This window comes from Oncorhynchus mykiss, chromosome 4, assembly GCF_057628025.1.
Source record: "Oncorhynchus mykiss isolate SJ-2025 chromosome 4, ASM5762802v1, whole genome shotgun sequence".
NCBI lineage: Eukaryota > Metazoa > Chordata > Actinopteri > Salmoniformes > Salmonidae > Oncorhynchus > Oncorhynchus mykiss.
This window is the reverse complement of record NC_143025.1, coordinates 33,724,384-33,746,452: the sequence shown is the minus strand read 5'-3', so window position 1 is coordinate 33,746,452 and position 22,069 is coordinate 33,724,384. Positions and strand designations below refer to the sequence as shown.

The window sequence follows — 22,069 nt, the reverse complement described above, 5'->3', positions numbered from 1 at the left end:
ATGAGCTTGGAGGGTACTATGGTGTTGAATGCTGAGCTCTAGACAATGAACAGCATTCTTACATAGGTATTCCTCTTGTCCAGATGGGATAGAGCAGTGGGCAGTGTGATGGCGATTGCATCGTCTGTGGACCTATTGGGGTGGTAAACAAATGGAAGTGGGTCTAAGGCAGGGGTGGGCCGACTTTTTTGGCTCGAGGGCCACATCGGGATTTTGAAATTCAACAGAGGGCCACATTTTTGGGGGGGACCAATTGTTTGTTAAAATCAATTAGCCATCGCAGTGCTAGCTGTGCCACCAGAGACTCTGGGTTCGCGCCCAGGCTCTGTCACAGCCGGCCGCGACCGGGAGGTCCATGGGGCGACGCACAATTGGCCTAGCGTCGTCCGGGTTAGGGAGGGTTTGGCCGGTAGGGATATCCTTGTCTCATCGTGCACTAGCAACTCCTGTAGCTGCCGGGCGCAGTGCACGCCAACCAGGTCGCCAGGTGCACAGTGTTTCCTCCGACACATTGGTGCGGCTGGCTTCCGGGTTGGATGTGCGCTGTCTTTAGAAGCAGCGCGGCTTGGTTGGGTTGTGTTTCGGAGGACGCATGGCTTTCGACCTTCGTCTCTCCCGAGCCCGTACGGGAGTTGTAGCGATGAGAAAAGATAGGAACTACTAATTTTTGGGGAGAAAAGGGGGTCTTTTTTTTTTGTTTAAACACAAAAAATAATACTTTAAAAAAATCAATTAGCGGTGGCCTCCCAAGTGGCAAAGCGGTCTACGGTGCTTGAGGTGTCACTACAGACCTTGGTTCGATCCCGGGCTGTGTCCCAGATGGCCGTGACCAGATGGCCCATGAGGTGGCGCACAATTGGCCCAGCGTCGTCCAGGTTAGGGGAGGATTTGGCAGGCCGAGATTTCCTTGTCCCATCGTGCTCTAGTAACTCCTGTGGCGGGCCGGGCGCATGCATGCTGACACGGGCGAAATGTGTATGGTGTTTCCTCTGACACATTGGTGTGGTTGGCTTCCGGCTTAGGCCAGCATTGTGTCAAGAAGCAGTGTGGCTTGGCTGGGTCGTGTTTCAGAGGACGCACGGCTCTCGACCTTCGCCTTTTCCGAGTCGGTATGGGAGTTGCAGCCATGGGACAAGACTGTAACTATCAATTGGACACCATGAAATTGGGGAGAAAAAAATCGAGACATTCATAAAAAATATATATATAATATGTCTCGTGGGCTGGCTTGAAGTGCCCGGCGTGCTGGATACGGCTTGCAGGCTGTGCTTTCCCCCCCCCTTGGTCTAGGGTGACAGGTAAGGTGCAGGTGATATGATCCTTGACTCTTAAAGCACTTCATGATGACAGAAGGGAGTGTCCCCACAAGCCATCTTGAAGCATGTGGGGACAGCAGACTGGGATAGGGAGAGATTGAATATGTCCATAAACACACCAATTAGCTGGTCTGTGCATGCTCTAAGGACGCGGCTAGTGATGACGTCTGGGCCGGCAGCCTTGTGAAGGTTAACGCGTTTAAATGTCTTAGTCACGTTGGCCACGGAGAAGGAGATTCCACAGTCCTTGATAGTGGGCCGCGTCGGTGGCACTGTATTATCCTCAAAGCGGGCAAAGAAGGTGTTTAGTTTGTCTGGAAGCAAGATGTCGGTGTCTGTGACGTGGCTGGTTTTCCTTTTGTAGTCTGTGATTGTCTGTAGACCCAGCCACATACGTCTCATGTCTGAGCCGTAGAATTGCGACCACTTTGTCTCTATACTGACATTTCGCTTGTTTGATTGCCTTGCCGAGGAAATAACTACACTGTTTGTATTCAGCCATATTCCCTGTCACCTTTCCATGGTTAAAAGGGGTGGTTCGCGCTTTCAGTTTTGCGCGAATGCCACCATCTTTCCACTTTTTCTGGTTAGGGTAGGTTTTAATAGTCACAGTAGGTACAACATCCCCAATACACTTCCTGAAAAACTCACTCACTAAATCAGCGTATACGTCAATATTATTCTCTGAAGCTACCTGGAACATGTCCCAGTCTGTGTGATCAAAACAATCTTAAAGCGTGGATTCCAAATGGTCAGACCAGCGTTGAATAGCCCTTAGCAAGGGGAAATCCTGTTTGAGTTTCTGCCTATAGAAAGGGAGGAGCAAATTGGAGTCGTGGTCAGATTTGCCGAATGGAGGGCGATGTATGCATTGGGGAAGTTAGAGTAGTAGTGATCCAGTGTTTTTCCAGTGCGAGTGCTACAGTCAATATGCTAATAGAATTTAGGTAGCCTTGTTCTCACATTTGCTTTGTTAAAATCCCCAGTTACAATAAATGCAGCCTCAAGATATATGGTTTCCAGTTTGCATAAAGTCCAGTAAAGTTCCTTGAGGGCCGTCGTGGTATCGACTTGAGGGGGGATATACACGGCTGTGACCGAGGAGAATTCTCTTGGGAGATAATACGGTTGGCATTTGATTGTGAGGAATTCTAGGTCAGGTGAACAAAAGGACTTGAGTTCCTGTATGTTGTTATGATTACACCATGAGATGTTAATCATGTAACATACACCCCTGCCCTTTTTCTTCTAGGTGGCTGTACCGACTCCAACAGCATATCCCAAGAGACACATTTTCAGTTAAACAGAGTATGTTACAATCCCTGATGTCTCTCTGGAAAGCAACCCTTGCCCTTATCCAGAGACTGGACATTAGCGAGTAATATACTCGGAAGCTGTGGGTGGTGTGCGCGCCTCCGAAGTCTGACCAGAAGACCACTCCGTCTGCCTTGCCTCTTCTCCAGTGGCGTTGTTTTGGGTCAGCCTCTGGAATCAGTTCAAATACCCTGGGTGGTTCGGCGAAAGGATCCGCATTGGGAAAGGGGTATTCCTGATCGTAGTGCTGGTAAATTGACGTCTCGCTGATATCCAATAGTTCTTCCCGGCTGTATGTTAAAACACTTGAGATTTTTTGGGCTAACAAGGTAAGAAATAATACATAAAAAAACTAAATACTGCAAAGTTTCCTAAGGACTAGAAGCGAGGCAGCCCCCCCTGTCGGCGCCATTACTAGTTAATCATGCAAAACTACAAATCCCTGCAAGCTCCTGAACCTCTCTAGCTGACACCTTTGCAAACAGGTGGTCTCAATAAAAACTTGCACAACACAGTTCACAGTGTTGTCAATTTAAAGAAATGTAGCTAATTTATGAATTACTACATTTAGGTAACATTAAATGGTTAATCCAGAGATTCTTACCTTTGTCTCGATTCGGGAGTAATTGGAACCATTTCCCTGTTTGACTGCTGGGTTTTATGGGTATTAGGGCTGTGGTAGTCTATGCAGTTGTAACAGGCTCGCTCCCTGTCCCGCCTCGATTTTAACCACACCCCTTTTCAACTCCCAATTTGTTGAACAATGTTACCAGAACAGATAAAACGATGAGCCAGATGTTTCACCGGATGTAAAAATCTGAAGCATCCGGTTGACCTTTCCACTCTCCACCAAATATGGTGAAGAGAGGAAGCCCAGTGGCCGGCAGAGCGATAAGATGGAGCGAGAGATTTTGACCGACATTCTGCTCATTTTCTCATCAATGGAACATTTGATCTCAATACAGTTGGTTAATCAAACTGTGACTGTCAGGTATAAACAATTATTTACAATCGAGGGGGAGGGGGTAATTTTAGCATTTTCTCTTCATGTGTATAATGTTTAGATTAGATTTTATTAGATTTACTGTACATTTCTAGAAAACAATGTCATTGTCAACTTCTCCCTCAGCATCTTTATTTACATCAGCATTGACGTTTAACATTTATGGAAGTTGGTCAAATTTTGAATTTGAATTTTGACAATCATATTTTCTAGAATCCAAAGGCATGATAAATGTGCACATTAAAGACCCAGTGCAGTCAAATGTGATTATCCTGTGTTTTATACACTACCGGTCAAAAGTTGACACACCTACTCATTCAAAGGTTTTTCTTTATTTTACTATTTTCTACACTGTACTATTAAATAACACACATGGAATCCTTTAGTGACCAAAAAAGTGTCAAACAAATCTAAATATATTTTAGATCCTTCAAAGTAGCCACCCTTTTGCCTTGATGACAGCTTTGCACACTCTTGGCATTCTCTCAACCAGCTTCATGAGGAATGCTTTTCCAACAACCTTGAAGGAGTTCTCACATAAACTGAGCACTTGTTGGCTGCTTTTCCTTCACTCTGTGGTCCAACTCATCCCAAACCATTTCAATTGGGTTGAGGTTGGGTGATTGTGGAAGCCAGGTCATCTGAGGCAGCACTCCATAACACTCCTTCTTGGTCAGATAGCCATTACACATTCTGAAGGTGTGTTTTGGGTCATTGTCCTGTTGAAAAACAAATTGTAGTCCCACTAAGTGCAAACCAGATGGGATGACATATCGCTGCAGAATGCTGTGGTAGCCATCCTGGTTCAGTGTGCCACGAATTCTAAATAAATCAATGTCACCAGCAAAGCACCCCCACACCATCACACACCCTCCATGTTTCACGGTGGAAACCACACATGCAGAGATCATCCGTTCATCTACTACGCATCTCATAAAGACATGGCGGTTGGAACCAAAAGTCTCAAATTTGGGCTCATCAGACCAAAGGACAGATTTCCACTGGTCTATTGTCCATTGCTCGTGTTTCTTGGCTCAAGCTAGTCTCTTATTATTGGTGTCCTTTAGTAGTGTTTTTTTTGCAGCTATTCGACTATGAAGGCCTGATTCACGCAGTTTCCTCTGAACAGTTGTTGAGATATGTCTGTTAATTGAACTCCGTGAAGTATTTATTTGGGCTGCAATCTGAGGTGCAGTTCACTCTAATGAACTTATCCTGTGCAGCAGAGGTAACTCTGGGTCTTCCTTTCCTGTGGCGGTCCTCATGAGAGCCAGTTTCATCATAGCTCTTGATGGTTTTTGTGACTGCACTTGAAGAAATTTCCTGATTGACTGACCTTCATGTCTTAAAGTAATGATGGACTGTCATTTGTCTTTGCTTATTTGAGCTGTTCTTGCCATAATATGGACTTGGTCTTTTACCAAGTAGGGCTATCTTCTGTATACCACCCCTAACTCTTCACAACACAATTGATTGGCTCAAGAAGGAAAGAAATTCCAAATTAACAAGGCACATTAATTTAAATGCATTCCAGGTGACTACCCCATGAAGCTGGTTGGGAGAATGCCACTTAAAATGAGTACTGGAGCCTATTTCAGTCCAAGTAAAGCACTGACAATGGATTAGTTAAAATAGACCAATAACAGATAGTTTTCCCCTCCCCACTCAGACTCCCAGACCATCCTAGCAAAATTTTTAGCTTGAGAATTTGCAGCTAAGAAGCTATTGTTGTCTTTTTGACTGAAAACAATCATAGTAAGGTTACACAGAAATGATTTGATAGTGAGATAAAAATGGCTACATTCGCCTTCAATATAAATCAAATCTCTTTCATTGCAAGCCCCCAGAGACCCTTTAGATCTGATGAGGTTAATATCAACCAATATATGATTTAATTCCTAAACCAGTAGGCCCAGGGTTATGAACACATGTTCATGGTCTATGGCAGGGGTATTGAAATCCGAGATGTCTGGAGAACCAGAGGAAGGCGTATGGAACGCCGTTTGGAACATAAAGCACATGGTCAAAACGCAATATTTTTTTTAGTGCTACGTAGGTGCGGGCACTAAATTAATACATGCTTTATGACCCAAACGGCATTCCATAAATTGCGCCTGTCACACGCATCTGCCCTCTCATTGGCTAGAATGAACACGCCTGCTTTGGACCGTTGAGGTCTTGCATTGCCATTGTTAGAGCGTTCAATCGAATAGATTGTCAATGTAGATAAGTAGGGCAAACAGCAGTCCCAGGTCAAAAACGGTCCCCAAATCGAAGGGACGAATGAAAAGCGGCAGTGGAACTGGTGACGAGATCCATATTTGAACACCACAAACAATTCAATTTAAACGGCAAAGTTCATGGCATAGTTGCTGGATAATAGCCAAAGTATTTGTATTTTTTAAACTCTGCAGCATGACAAAGTGTAGAATTGCAGTTTATTTGCTTTAAAACAGCAACATTCTCTCCGATGCCAAGAGATGTACCTTTAAAATGTTCCTTCTCAGGGCCCTAGACTTGGTTCGTTCGGCCATCCACATTCTGATTGAAGGGAACCCTAATGAATTTGCTATCACAAAAGGCGTCTCCGGCCTAAAAAAGAAGCTCGAGAACCCTAATATATATTTTAGGGTTCTCAATGTAACTTTCAAGTTACCCATACTGTTTTAAAAGTGGTTGAGATTGTATAGAATATATATATTCTATACAATCTCAACCACTTTTAAAACAGTATGGGTAACTTGAAAGTCATTTTTATACTTTCATCGAAGCGTCTATAAATAAACATGCACAAATAACAGAGGCTGCATTCTTTTCCAATATATTTATTATAACAAAGCATTGTTGCTCCATCATTTAGACCAGAGAGTTTAGCTGTCGGCAGCCTCCTGTTCCTGAGCCCGGAGGAAGCTGGCCTTCTTCTGGGCAACGCGGTCTTTCCTCTGGGCCAGAGAGAGCTTGGCACGGTTCCACCTGGTGACCAAACAGGGAGGATAGATTTCAGAATTACATGTTAACAATTCGATTTTTACAGTGTCAGGAAATATGAAGGGGGTGGCTGTCACATCAGTGAACTGCTTTAAAATACTGAAGGAAAATGACTAGGGGGGGGGTTATAATTTGATTTCCATTCAGTAAGTAAACAATGTCAAAGGTAGAGTGGAAACGGAATTTGTTTACTTCCAGAATTAAATAGAATTGACACTGATTAGGTTCGTGATCATCTAGGCAAGTTTGCTATCAGGTTATAGATGTATAACATGAATAGCAACAATGCAGTGGCACTGCATTTCCAATAGAAAATAGCCAAAACTGCTCATCAACTCACCTCTTCTTCTTGACTTCTTTCTTAGGTTTCTTTTCATGGACTGGGTTCTCACGAATGCCAGCGTGTGCCTTTTTGTACATTTCCTCAACCTGCAGGACAAGTGTGGCAAACAAATTAGTATAATGTGGGTAAATGCCAATTCCAGCAATCAAATACACACAACCGTAAAGGCTCCTACTGAATAGCCAAAAATCTACTTCCCATTTTTAATACTAAACCATGCAAGTTTAACTCAGTATAGTTTATACTCTACCCTTAGTTTAAATATTTATACATCCAAATGATAGAAATGAGGTGATGACATTTTGTATTTTCAGTTGCATTTTTATTCTAGCACATGTATGACAAACTAATGAACTGTGCTGCTCTCAGCCCCGTCTTGAAACGTTGATTACATCAACCTGGGCAAATGAAGGACCAACTACAATTCGCTCAGCATCAAATGTTTCATCATCAAGCAGCACAGTTCCTACTCTGAAATCCAAATCGACCGCTAGTCACTTCTGTAGATCAGAGAGCAGTGGATAGTTGGGAGCAATATGGTGACAGTTTAAGTAAACGCTTAACCCCAAACCAGGGACCAACTCGCTGTTGGTGCACTCAGTTGTCACACGTGGCTGACAACACCAAGGGCAACTTCCAAAGTGATGAGGATTAAATTGACCCATTACTTCAGGACACACCTGACTTGAATTATGCAATTCATGTTCCACGTTTAAATAAAACAAGCATTCAATTCAAATTAACACATTTCTCCTGTTATTTTACATTCAAATTTTTATTTGGTGGGCACTTCATTTGATAGGCTTGTCAAGCCTCGAAAAAGGCCGGCCATGCATGTAACATAATTAGGCACACCCCATTCCTTCACATGAAATTGCACAAACTCCAAACATCTCAGTGAGTGTTGGCATAGGACTTTGCTCTCAACCTGGCAGCCTTGCTGGCTTTGTTGAAGCCACCATTGGAGGCTCATGTTGGCCCCTACAATTACTCCTCCCTTTGGGACACTTTTGCATATGGCAGAGGCCCCCCGTAAATGGAGAGCCGAGGGGAAGGGAACTGTTTTGGGATTCAGCATAACATTCCCTTCAGAATTTATTTGTGGAGAAGCTGATATGACCCCCCAGTATGCTTACAAGCATGAGGTCTAACAATTTAACAGAACAGTAGTTACTACCCACTCAGGTTCAGTGAAAACCAGATACCATCTAGCAGTGGTGTGAAGCAGTTTCCCAACTCCAGTCCTTAAGTACCGCTAACACACGTTCCTGTTGTAGCCCCAAACAAGCACAGCTGATTCAATTTGTCAACTAATCAAGCCTTCAGTTGAATCAGGAGTTTGTCCGATTGCTAAAACAAAATGTGTACTGTCGGGGGTACTGGGGTTCAGAAACACTTGTGTAAGGGAACTAATAGAGCCAGGTATTGGCAGGAATCTCCCCATTCATCACCACAATGGGTTCAGGGTGAACTTTGAACTTACCTTGTCAGGGACAACGCCATTCTTGATGAAGCGGGAGAACTGCTTCTTGTACGCATCCTCATCTTCCTCCATCAGGTAGCTCATATACTCTGACACATTGACGCCCATGATGTGCTTGCGGTGAACCTCCGCATTGAACTCTTTGCTCTCAGCATCATACCCAGGAAAGCGCTTAGTGCTGGGGGGGCAAACAACAATATCAGACTGAAAGAGGCTATCGAACAACCAGGCTCATTCAATATTATCAATGGCGCTTTTCCTGAAGATTGTCAGCACCAAGGCCGAATAGTTCCACTAAAGCCATATAAAAATGACTTCTTGCAGAATTCCAAGGAAATAACCACACTTAGACATTGGCACAATTGCATCTTTCCTATTACGGCGTAAAAGCATGGGCATCTCCATTTTGAGGTAGTCAATTTACCTTTTACTGAGTTGGCAAACAAACCGAAAGGGTGCACACTGCCACCTAGAATGTGTTGTTTGAACAGGTAAAAAGCTAAGGTTGCCAATTTACTGCCACCTGCAGTTATAGAACGTTTCCTCACAAGTATAATTCCTCACGGATCCCTCCTGGTGATGGAATTGTGTGATCCTTCCTTAACCCATAGGAAGTCAAAAGCCCTCAATGGCACTACCCATGCTAATACAGACACTAGAGCCCTCAATCTCTGTGCATTTAACACATTTGGATGGTAAACCAATGAATCATATTGCTCTGAGCAACATCTTGAAACAGGACATTTTACATCAAAAATGAAGGAACTTCAATTTGCTCAGTCTTGAGTGTATCAAACAAAATATCGATCCTGATAACTTCCCGAAATACTAGCCTGGTCACAGATCTGTTTGTGATGTACATAAAAATGGCACAAACCAACCTGGGACCTGTGGCAGTATGCATCAAGAGTAAAAACACTAATCTATGATCAGTTTTGCCTTTTAAAATCACAATGAATAAGATTATGGACAGCACATGTACTCCTGGCTACAGCAATGTGTTCCTAACGCACAGAAGTGTAATTACCTGTGAGGGATGGACAGGCCTCCATCCACAGCCCCCTTCAGGGCCCCGAACACCTTGTTGCCAGTGCTGGTTCTGGCGAGCCCTGCATCTAGATAGCAGGTGAACGCACCTGGCTGACCATCAATACTCTCTACGTTGAACTCATCTCCAGTCACCTCTACCTGGCCCTCGTACACCTTGTCCAGGCCAAACTTGTTCAGCAGCTAGAGTGGAAAGACAAAAGGGATTAGAGAAATCTGTTGTATTATTAAAACAAGCTGACTACATGGTTTCTTGCTGAGCGAAAACTCTACCACAGGTGGCTAAAGAGGCAAGGCACCCACTCATGTCGCAGTCATAAGTCCATTTTAAACAAATCTGCTGCACTGACAAACCACAAAGTAAATACAAAAGCTGATTCTGAAGCAACACATTAAACAAGTGAAAATAAAACTGACAGACTGCTTTTTGACTGACCAACTGCCAATTGTTTACAGTGAGAAAACAGAAGAAAAGCAGGGTCGCCTTCAAAAGGATTGTTTGATAATTCAGATTTAGAACAGACATGCTTCTTTCTCTCATGTCTTACACAAAATCATGTAATCTCTAATACACAACAATTTTGTGCAAGCGAGAACACAACTCAGTTCTTTCAATAGCTTAGCAATTTGAGCACAAACTGTTCATACAGCATCCATCATACTTCAAGGCATTGAAGACTAAATGAGGTTTGAGGAAAGGGTACTCAAGTGAAATTATGACTTTTCACAAACTCCAACAGGGTAGAAACATAGAATACGCATTAGCTAATAAGACCCAGTCCTGAAAACTAAAGCAGCCGCCATCAGGTCAAAGTGGAGGTATATGAGAGCTAATCTTACCCTGCGGGCCAGCAGCAGACCAGTGCAGTAGGCTGCTGCGTAGTTAGTTAGTCCTACGGCGATCCCGTACTTGGGTAGCTCGTGGGAGTAGGCGGCGCACACGATCATGTCCCCCTCAATCTTGGCGTAGGCAATCTAGAGCAAATACACAAGCAAGCATGAGAAAATCAAGGCATAATCGCATGGCCCATCAGTCAATCCCTCATGGCATGGGACATTTCCCATTACCTCCTTGATCATTGTTACCACATGGGTCATGTGGGAATGATAGGGACAATATAGCTGAAGTTGAGACTGCCGGTCCAACTGGACTAAAGCATAGTACTCAGGTGGCAACAGAGTTGTGGGTTTGACTAACATGGGCCACATTAATAATTGTCAAAAATAAAATGTTTAGGCTAAAAGCTCCTGCTAAATTATTAGCTACGTATCTGGGATTGGAGAAGGAGTATGTGGCCATAAGTTCTTTGTCCATTGTGGTAATTCCAGCTATATTTTCTCATGTGAATCCCATCTTACCTGGCAGACGATATCCCGGTTGGAGAAGCGGACGATCATCCTGTACTTGGGTGTGTTGTACTTGTTCTTATCTTGGATGACCAGGCGCTTACGGGCAAAGTAGTCGGTCTTTCCCTCTAAGCACAACAAGGATACCCAAGTCAGTCAGGTGGCGGTGCATCAGTGGAATGAATATGGTCTTTAGTGTGAAATTAAAGATCAAGACAGTCATGGAATTTTCAAGTTTAGACTCTTTCTACTTGAATCTTAAGTCCTAAAACCAGTCTTACCTCTCCTCCTCCTGAATTTGACCTGGTATCTCTTGAAGTACGACTTATTCTTCACCACTTTCACAAAACCCTATGGGAGAAGACAGTTTAGCTTATTTTTTATTTAAATAGTTAAGTTCAGAAGACATTCTTATTTACAATGACGGCCTACCGGGGCAGAGTGGGTTAACTGCCTTGTTCAGGGGAAGAACGACAGATTTTTACCTTGTCAGGTCGAGGATTCGAGCAAGCAACCTTTCGCTTACTGACCCAACGCTCTAACCACTAGCCTACCTGCCGCCCAAGGTAGCTTGCATGTGTCAACTAGCCAGCTACTTGTCAACACACGACGTATCCCTAACATTACACATGCTGCACTTAAAGTATACTTTGTGGCCAAAGCGATCAGACATTATGTTGCACTGAATATTGGGCCTGTCATCGCTGATAGTAACAGCTAACTAGCCTAACAATGTTAGCCAGCCGTGCCTTTGCAGTAACACATAGGTAAGAATATCTCCACAGCGCTACAAGAAACATTAAATCGTGAAGGCGGCCATTAGGCCACGTTTGATAGACCCCGGTGAACAGTAGCCGGGCAGCCGGACAGAATCCATCTTCATCCAAGGAGTTTCAAAACCATAAAAACATGTGATTGCAGACAACACACGTTGATGTCTAACACATGTATGTAGGAATGTATTTTGGCAATTTACTAACCATTTTGCAGCCTTTTCTGTCTCCTTAGCCAGGAGCCTGGAGTCAAAGACTGGGGATTTCACTCCGCTGCACTAGAAAAAAGGAAGTTTGCAATGCGCATGTTCCGTAAATAGCGCGTCGCCGGATGTAGAAGAAAATTAGGGAAAATTCTGCACTGCCCTCTACTGTACAAAACGAACAACGACAAGACCAGCTGATAAAATGGCTCAAACAAGAAAGAGTACGTGATCAAAAATTTGTATCACTATGTGATTTTTCTTTGTGGGGTTGTAATAAACCTTCCTACAACACAAATGACATCATTTTGTGACTGTACCATGCTGTGTGTGCATGTCTTCAGAAAGTATTCACACCCCTTGACTTTTTGGGCATTTTGTTGTGTTAAAACGTGGGATTAAATGGATTTCAATGTATTTTTTTTGCCAACGATCTACACAAAATACTACTCTTAGTTGAAGAAACATTTTAACATTTGTAAAATATAAATATCTTGATTAGATAAGTATTCAACCCCCTGAGTCAATACATGTGAGAATCACATTTGGAAGTGATTACAGCTATGAGTCTTTCTGGGTAAGTCTCTAAGAGCTTTCCACACCTGGATTGTGCAAAATTGGCCCATTATTGTTAAAAAAAATAATTCAAGCTCTATCAAATTGGTTGTTGATCATCGCTAGACAACCACTTTCAGGTCTTGCCATAGATTTTCAAGCAGATTTAAGTCAAAATTGTAACTCTACCACTCAGGAACTTCTTAGTAAGCAACTCCATTGTAGATTTTGCCATTTGTTTTAGGTAATTGTCCTGCTGAAAGATGAAATCATCTCCCAGTGTGGTGGAAAGCAGACTGAACCAGGTTTTCCTGTAGGATTTTGCCTGTGCTCAGCTCCATTCCATTTATTTTTTATCCTGAAAACCTCCCCCGTCCTTAACGATTACAAGCATAACCATAACATGATGCAGCCACCACTATGCTTGGAAATATGAAGAGTGGTACTCAGTAATGTGTTGTATTGGATTTGCCCCAAACATAACACTTTGTATTCAGGACAAAAGGTTAATTGCTTTGCCACATTTTTTGCAGTATTACTTTAGTGTGTTGTTGCAAACAGGATGCAAATATTCTTAACAAGCTTCCTTCTTTTCATTCTGTCAATTTGGTTAGTATTGTGGAGTAACTACAATGTTGTTGAACCATCCTCAGTTTTTTCCTATCACAGCCATTAAACTCCGTACCTGTTTTAAAGTCACCATTGGCCTCATGGTGAAATCCCTGAGCGAGTTCCTTCCTCTCCAGCACCTGTGTTAGGAAGGATGCCTGTATCTTTAAAGTGCCTAGGTGTATTGATACACCATCCAAAGTGTAATTAATAACTTCATCGTGCTCAAAGGGATATACATTTTAAAAAATGTACCCATCTACCAATAAGTGCTCTTCTTTGTGAGGCATCCAAAAACCTCCCTGGTCTATGTGGTTGAATCTGTGTTTGAAATTCACTGCTCGTCTGAGGGGCCTTATAGATAATTGTATGTGTGGGGTACAGAGATGAGGGAGTCATTCAAAAATCATGTTAAACACTCTTATTGCACATAGAGTGAGTCCATGCAACTTATTATGTGAATTGTTAAGCAAATATTTACTCCTGAACTTATTTAGGCTTACCATAACAAAGGGGTTGAATACTTATTGACTTAAGACATTTCAGCTTTTCATTTTTAACCAATTTTAAATTCAGGCTGTAACGTAACAAAATGTGGAAAAAGTCAAGGGGTGTGAATACTTTCTAATGGCACAATTTACTGAATTTTGTTTTCCTTATTGTAAGGTATCTACGTTTTGAGATAGGAACATTTTAATAAACCCAAAGGGTTTTTGTACAGAACATACAAGTGTCGTCAAATGGGTGTTTTTTCTGTTATAGTATGTGGTTTGTACTGTATCTATTGTCAGTCCATAACAGACATACTGTGCATGTATGGCGTAGGCAAGAGTCATACGTCAGACATTTTTTTTTAGGACAGACAAGGGTGTGGCTAACATAAGAAATATGATATTTATGTAAGTACTTCCACGTAAAACCAGAAAAGTTTGTTTGATGACATTTTGTTCAAGTGTGGATCAAAAAAAGTCAGCTCTGCCATTCACCTCATTCTCACCTGTCTTAGAAAAGGCTTAAGTGCTTCTTTAGTCTGAGCTGGACAGCTGATCGTGAACCTTTATATTGACATTTTCTGATTGACATTGTCTCTCTGTCACCCACTCTGAGTGTGGGATGTTTGCTGTGATCTACTCCGGGCAGCAAAATTCCAAAACGTCCTGTGGAATTGATACTGTTGTCAGAGACAGTTAGCCTCAGGTGAGTTTGTGCTGTAGTGATTGGCTTCCAGTTCTTTGTAGTTACTCTTGACTTTAGTAGACTACAGCTAATAGGAACATACTGTTTTACAGAGCAAATATATGTTAAGAAAACTTTTTATGAGATTAAAACTGATACAGAATTATCCAATGGGTCTACTATATTATCTGATAGTGTTTTAGCTTGTGTGCTGATAAGAAATGGCTGACATGAACTTGCATCATTTTTCAAAAACCTATAGGGCTAGCTAATGGAGTTTATGAAGAGGCCAAAAAGCTAACGAAGTTTATGTAGCTAAGTGTAGGGCAATACAATAAACAGTAGATAGCAGTAGTGTACTATTTTTTTCAGTTGTTAGGTTTTTGAGGTCGACTGACGTGACGCATGCTCTGTACAGTGGATGTAAACATTGGAGCTGCCCTTTTGTTGGCACGAGCGGGCTGTGGATTTGTGTAGGCTACACGTATTCGGCTCGATGGGCTGGACGGTGGAGCTGTTGCCTGGTGGTGAAATCAGCTAGCGGCAGCTAACAAGCAAACTAACACTCGGCATTAAATAAAATCTGAAACCTGGCTGTTGAACTCCTTACAGTTCAATTGCGCAAGACTGTGCAGTTGTACTTTGGTCCATGGAAAGTTCATATTGATCTCTGAGGATTGAAAAGGCTTCCAGGCAAGGTAAGTACGGTTCCGTTTTTTTTTGTGAGAGCAAGGAGCTGTTGCTAGCTAACGTTAATAGTTGTCAAGCTACTTTTCCTCTCCAGCCGGATAGGTTTCATGTTAGCTAGCTAGCTACAGTGTTTGGAAATAGTCTGGAGTTAATCATGCGTCTGGTACTGTAGGTCGCTTGAGACGGTTCTGTAATTCAGTTAGCTTTTTATGTCACTAAATAACGTTAGTTAGCTAACTTGCTGGCTAATCATGTAAACTGCATTAGCTAACTGGTTAGCTACCTAGCGTAGCTAACTAACTAGCAACTTCCATAGCTAATAAGCTGTTTGTTCATGAACTCATAATACATCGCTAGTTAGCTAAACTGCATGCAAACTATTTCCTGTAGCCAGCCAAGGAACTTCAGAAAGTAACGGTTACGTATGTGGACAGCAAACAAAACTCACACCTCATCAGATACTTCAAACAACACCCGTTATAAACACTTCAGTTACTGTTGCTTGTTACATGTTGTTACTGTAGCTAGTTACATTTGTAGTCACAATGGTTGAAGGAGAACCGTTTTTTTGCTTATCGTTTTAAGTTACTTTCAAGATAGCTGATGTAGTTTTAAATTAATCTGTTTCAAGTCCAGCACCAGTCAGTTTCCAGGTGAGTTCTTCAAATGAACAGTACCTGGCTGATCTGATCCGTTTACTTACAGCTGCACTAGGTTCGGACGAGCCCAATATTGGACGAAAGGAGCCTAACATTACTCCTTAGTCCAAGGACCTTGCATGTTCTGTTTAAAGGGCGAATTGACTCTGGAAGCTATAACAGCCAAATACTCCATCTAAACGTGAATTGATTCTGAATTGCGGTACTGTTCTATAAACATAAATCCCTCTACTCCGTCCAGGTTTCAATCAATCAAGGCAGGAAAGCCATTTTTTTTGTGCTACAGAAACATTGCTAACCAAACAACAGTGCTAGGTGCCTGGGTACATGAATTAAAGGGTAACTACACACACACACACAAAAAATCCTAGGTTTTTCCCAGACCTCAAAAGTGGTCTCCTAGTGGTTTTTAATTAAGTGTTCTTATGGACTTAACATCATATTTTGTTATTGTTCTATTAGTTTGACTTTAAAAAACATTAAAAAGGGGTGAAATCTGAAACCTGTGAATTGCTGAGTTGACAGCTTCATTTATCTGTTTCCATAGTAGACCTACAATTAGCCTACTTGCAGTACAGATTGTGTAAAAGTATTGCTTCTATCCCAACCTGGGATAGAGCCAGGGACCCTCTGAACACATCCACAACTGAAGCAGTCTTTGTAGAGCTAGTAAAACAACCACTTCAATGTCTCAGACCGAGTGACATCACCGATTGAAACACTACTAGCGCACACTGCTAACTAGTTAGCCCTTTCACACCAGTTAGCCTGATTGTGTGAAAGATCAATATGGGATCAATATGTCACTGTTTGTCATCTTTCACATAAGGCGCCTTTCTTATTTATTCATATTTTTTATTAACCAATCCACCCCACCCCCCCTCTTCGGGGGACACATATCTTGTTTGTTTTTTACAGCATTTATTCTACATATACAGTTGAAGTCGGAAGTTTACATACACCTTAGCCAACTACATTTCAACTCAGTATTTCACAATTCCTGACATTTAATCCTAGTAAAAATTCCCTGTCTTAGGTCAGTTAGGATCACCACTTTATTTTAAGAATGTGAAATGTCAGAATTATAGTCGAGAGTGATTTATTTAAGCTTTTATTTCTTTCATCATTCCCAGTGTGTCAGAAGTTTACATACACTCAATTGGTATTTGGTAGCATTGTCTTTAAATTGTTTAACTTGGGTCAAATGTTTTGGGTAGCCTTCCACAAGCTTTCCACAATAAGTTGAGTCAAATTTGGCCCATTCCTCCTGACAGAGCTGGTGTAAAGGAGTCAGGTTTGTAGGCCTCCTTGCTCACACACGCTTCCACCCCTGTGCTTCATGGTTGGGGTGGTGTTCTTCGGCTTGTCGATATAGGACTCGTTTTACTGTGGATATAGATACTTTTGTACCTGTTTCCTCCAGCTGTTCTGGGATTGATTTGAACTTTTGGCACCAAAGGACGTTCATCTCTAGGAGACAGAACGCGTCTCCTTCCTGAGCGGTATGACGGCTGCATGGTCCCATGGTGTTTATATTTGCATGCTATTGTTTGTACAGGTGAATGTGGTACTTTCAGGTGTTTGGAAATTGCTTCCAAGGATGAACCAGACTTGTGGAAGTCTACAATTTTGTTATTCTGTGGTCTTGGCTGATTTCTTTTGATTTTCCCATGATGTCAAGCAAAGAGGCATTGAGCTTGAAGGTAGGCCTTGAAATACATCCACAGGTATGTCAATTAGCCTATCAGAAGCTTCTAAAGCCATGACACAATTTTCTGGAATTTTCCAAGCTGTTTAAAGGCACAGTGACCCACTGGAATTGTGATACAGTGAATTATAAGTGAAATAATCTGTCTAAACAATTGTTGGAAAAATTACTTGAGTCGTGCACAAAGTAGCTCTCCTAACCGACTTGCCAAAACTATAGTTTGTTATCAAGAAATTTGTGGAGTGGTTGAAAAGCGAGTTTTAATGACTCCAACCTAAGTGTATGTAAACTACATACATTTTACATACATGGTACTTTTATATAAAACAATCACATAACAATAATACATTACCAAACATAAGCTCTTTAATCCCAACCCTAAACCGCTCACGGCCCATCCCACCTATCGCTATAGACCATCCTCGTTTGGTTTCCATGTGCCAAATTTTTCAAATGTACTGTGTTGTTTTACATACATTTTTTACATTTTCTAATTATATAATATCCACAGATTGTGAGCTAAAGATAAACCTTTCTTACAAGTATTATTATATTATTTATTGACTGACTATGGCTTTCCAAATCACCCAACACTGCTATTTGTAAGGTTAATTTTAAGTGCATGTTGCGATTTTATTTAAACATTTTATAAACTGTTCCTGGACCTGTGACCAGAAACAAGCTACATAGGGGCAATACCAGAATATATGATCTAGTTATTCTGTTTCTTCACAGCAAAATCTATATATATATATATATAAATAAAATCTCAGCTCTTTAGATTTTGCTTATATATATATATATAATTATGTTAGTGGCAAGAATTGTGTATATAATAATTTAAATGGAAAGACTCAGTGTTGAATCAAGTCTAGTTTTTTGTACCAGTTCATTAACCATGTGCCATAGAATCAGTACTTTGAAAATCTCTTCCCATCTATTTTGCAACCTGTATGACGCAGCTGTCAACATTTTTGTCCTCAAATGAAACTGGTGTATCTATCTCTATTCATGCCAATTATTTTAAGCCAATTTGTATATTTAATATATGGCAGGCAAACAAGTTCCCTACCTTCTCCTTTTTCCACTTGCCTCCATTTTTGTGGTAATGCTGCAGTTGGTTTTAAGGTTGGCTTGTTTAGAAATCAAAAAGATTAAAAACAAGTGTCAATGTATGCGATGACTAGTTTTTTCTTAAGTCCGTAATCTGGATACCTATACAGTCTCATTGAAGATCTTGATCACTTTTCTAGCCTAGCTGGACTAAAACCTAATTATGACAAGTATACCATATTACGTATTGGATTGTTTAAAAGACAATGTCAAATCAAATTTTATTTGTCACATACACATGGTTAGCAGATGTTAATGCGAGTGTAGCGAAATGCTTGTGCTTCTAGTTCCGACAATGCAGTAATAACAAGTAATCTAACTAACAATTCCAAAACTACTGTCTTGTACACAGTGTAAGGGGATAAAGAATATGTACATAAGGATATATGAATGAGTGATGGTACAGAGCAGCATAGGCAAGATACAGTAGATGGTATCGAGTACAGTATGTACAAATGAGATGAGTATGTAAACAAAGTGGCATAGTTTAAAGTGGCTAGTGATACATGTATTACATAAGGATACAGTCGATGATATAGAGTACAGTATATACGTATGCATATGAGATGAATCATGTAGGGTAAGTTAACACTACCTTGTAGTTTACCAATAAAATGGGCGGATGGTGAAGTAGACATACCTGGTATTCACATCTCAAAAATATAAGGTTCACTCATACATAAATTATACGTAAACCCTAAATGGATAGGGATTTTCACTTTTTGATAAATAGCGTGCCCAATTTCAACTTCCTGCTACTCATCCCCAGAATATAAGATATGCATATTATTTGGATAGAAAACACTGAAGTTTCTAAAACTGTTTGAATCATGTCTGTGAGTATAACATAACTTATGTAGCAGGCAAAACCCTGAGGACAAATCATTCAGAATTTTTTTGAGGTCACTGTCTATTCAATGAGTTTTCATTGGGAAACTAGATTTCTAAGGGACTTGTTTGCAGTTCCTTCCGCTTCCACTGGATGTCACCAGTCTTTAGAAATTGGTTCAGGTTATTCCTTTGTGTAATGAAGTAGTACGGCCATCTTGAATGACTGTCACGTTATGTGTACTGTTTGAGAGTTGCGCAAGACCAGAAAGGTTGCGTTAGTTTGTTGTCTTCCTGTATTGAACACAGATAGTCCCGTATACAATTTGATCGATTATTAACGTTTAAAAATACCTACAGTTGTATTACAAAAGTAGTTTGAAATGTTTTGCAAAGTCACTACAAAATATCTCAAAAGTTACCTGTAAACATTGCGCAAATTGGAAGCTGTGTTTTTCTGGATCAAACGCGCCAAGTAAATGGACATTTTGGATATATATCGACTGAATTAATCGAACAAAAGGACCATTTGTGATGTTTATGGGACATATTGGAGTGCCAACAAAAGAAGCTCGTCAAAGGTAAGGCATGATTTATATTTTATTTCTGCGTTTTGTGTAGCGCCTGCAGGGTTGAAATATGCTTTCTCTCTTTGTTTACTGTTGTGCTATCATCAGATAATAGCATCTTATGCTTTCGCCAAAAAGCCTTTTTGAAATCTGACATGTTGGCTGGATTCACAACAAGTGTAGCTTTAATTTGGTATATTCAATGTGTGATTTCAAAGTTGAATTTTTATAGTAATTTATTTGAATTTGGCGCTCTGCATTTTCACTGGGTGTTGGCCAGGTGGGACGCTACCGTCCCACATATCCCAGAGAGGTTAACCGATGTTATTGCGGGTGTAGTGAAATGCTTGTGCTTCTAGTTCTGACAGTGCAGTAATATCTAACAAATTAAACAACATATACCCAATACACACATCTAAGTATGAATGAATTAAGACTATGTACATATGGACGAGCGATGGCATAGCGGAACGGACTAAGATACAGTAGAATAGTTTTGAAAAACAGTATATACATATGAGATGAGTAATGCAAGATATCTAAGCATTAAGTGAATGAGATACCGTAAAATAGTATAGAAAACAGTATATACACATGAGATGAGTAATGCCAGATATGTAAACATTAAGTGACTAAGATACCATAGAATACAGTATATAAATGAGATGTGTGTGTGTATATATATATATATATATATATATATGTGTATATATATATATATATATATATATGTAAACATTATTAAAGTGACTAGTGTTCCATTCCTTAAAGTGACCAGTGATTCCTAGTCTATGCATATAAGCAGCAGCCTTTCTATGTTAGTGATGGCTGTTTAACAGTCTGATGGCCTTGAGATAGAAGCTGTTTTTCAGTCTCTCTGCCCCAGCTTTGATGCATCTGTACTGACTTTGCCTTCTGGATGATAGCGGGGTGAACATGAACAGGTGGTTGTTGTCCTTTGATCTTTTTGGCCTTAGTGTGACATCGGGAGCTGTAGGTGTCCTGGAGGGCGAGTAGTTTGCCCCCGGTGATGCGTTGGTTGGACCGCACCACCCTCTGGAGAGCCTTGTGGTTGCGTGCTGTGCAGTTGCCCTACCACACGGTTATATAGCCTGACAGAATGCTTTAAATTGTTCATCTGTAAAAATGTACAGACAAAATCTATTTGGTCTCCTGAGGTTGAAGAGGCTCTGTTGCGCCTTCATCACCGCGCTGTCTGTGTGGGTGGCCCATTGTGGGGCCCCAGTGTTGAGGATCAGCGGAGTGGAGGTGATGTTTCCTACCTGGGGGCCCAGTTGCACAGGGTGGGGGTAGGACCCAGGGCCTCGAGCTTAATGATGAGTTTGGAGGGTACTATGGTGTTGAATGCTGAGCTATAGTCACTAAACAGCATTCTTACATAAGTATTTCTCTTGTCCAGATGGGATAGGGCAGTGTGATGGCAATTGCATCGTCTGTGGAACTATTGGAGCGGTAAGAAAATTGAAGTGGGTCTAGGGTGACAGGTAAGGTGGAGGTGATATAATCCTTTACTAGTCTCTCAAAGCATGATTACAGCACTGAGTTCTACAGAGCGATAGTCATTAAATCCAGTTACCTTTGTTTTCTTGGGTACAGGAACAATGGTGGCCATCTTGAAGCATGTGGGGACAGCAGACTTTGATAGGGAGATTGAATATGCCCGTAAACACACCAGCCAGCTGGTCTGCGGATGCTCTGAGGAGACGGCTAGGGATGCCGTCTGGACTAGAGGTCGACCGATTAATCGACATTGGCCGATTTAATTAGGGCCGATTTCAAGTTTTCATATCAATCGGTAATCAGCATTTTTGGATGCCGATGACATTGCACTCCACGAGGAGACTGCGTGGCAGGCTGACCACCTGTTACGCGAATGCAGCAAGGAGCCAAGGTAAGTTGCTAGCTAGCATTAAACTTATAAAAAACAATCAATCTTCACATAATCACCAGTTAACTACACATGGTTGATATTACTAGTTTAACTAGCTTGTCCTGCGTTGCAATCAATGCGGTGCCTGTTCATTTATCATCGAATCACACCCTAATTTACCAAACGGGTGATGATTTAACAAGCACATTCGTGAAAAAAGCATTGTCGTTGCACCAATGTACCTAACCATAAACATCAATGCCTTTCTTAAAATCAATACACAAGGATATTTTTTTTAAACGTGCATATTTAGAAATTCATGTTAGCAGGCAATATTAACTAGGGAAATTGTCACTTCTCTTGCGTTCTGTGCAAGCAGAATCGGGGTATATGCAGCAGTTTCGGCCGCCTGGCTCGTTGCGAACTGTGTGAAGACCATTTTTTCCTAACAAAG

General features: G+C 41.3%; 1 protein-coding gene across 1 annotated transcript; it reads right to left on the bottom strand.

Annotated features, from left to right (window-relative positions):
- Positions 1–6,442: 6,442 nt before the first annotated feature.
- LOC110521719 (large ribosomal subunit protein uL18) lies at positions 6,443–11,903 on the bottom strand. Its single transcript, XM_021599522.3, has 8 exons — positions 11,822–11,903; positions 11,123–11,192; positions 10,854–10,969; positions 10,335–10,469; positions 9,475–9,677; positions 8,448–8,625; positions 6,962–7,050; positions 6,443–6,606 (listed from the first exon to the last, which is right to left on the bottom strand). Exons 1-8 carry the CDS (start codon positions 11,822–11,824, stop codon positions 6,504–6,506), a joined length of 897 nt encoding a protein of 298 aa, XP_021455197.1. The 5' UTR covers positions 11,825–11,903; the 3' UTR covers positions 6,443–6,503.
- Positions 11,904–22,069: the final 10,166 nt, after the last annotated feature.

Excerpts from the sequence above, each read along its gene's own strand:
- LOC110521719 (XM_021599522.3), bottom strand. Across the intron at positions 10,970-11,122 it reads CAAATTCAGGAGGAGGAGAG|AGGGAAAGACCGACTACTTT; the intron begins GTAAGACTGGTT and ends TGTTGTGCTTAG. Across the intron at positions 10,470-10,853 it reads ACCGGGATATCGTCTGCCAG|ATTGCCTACGCCAAGATTGA; the intron begins GTAAGATGGGAT and ends TATTTGCTCTAG.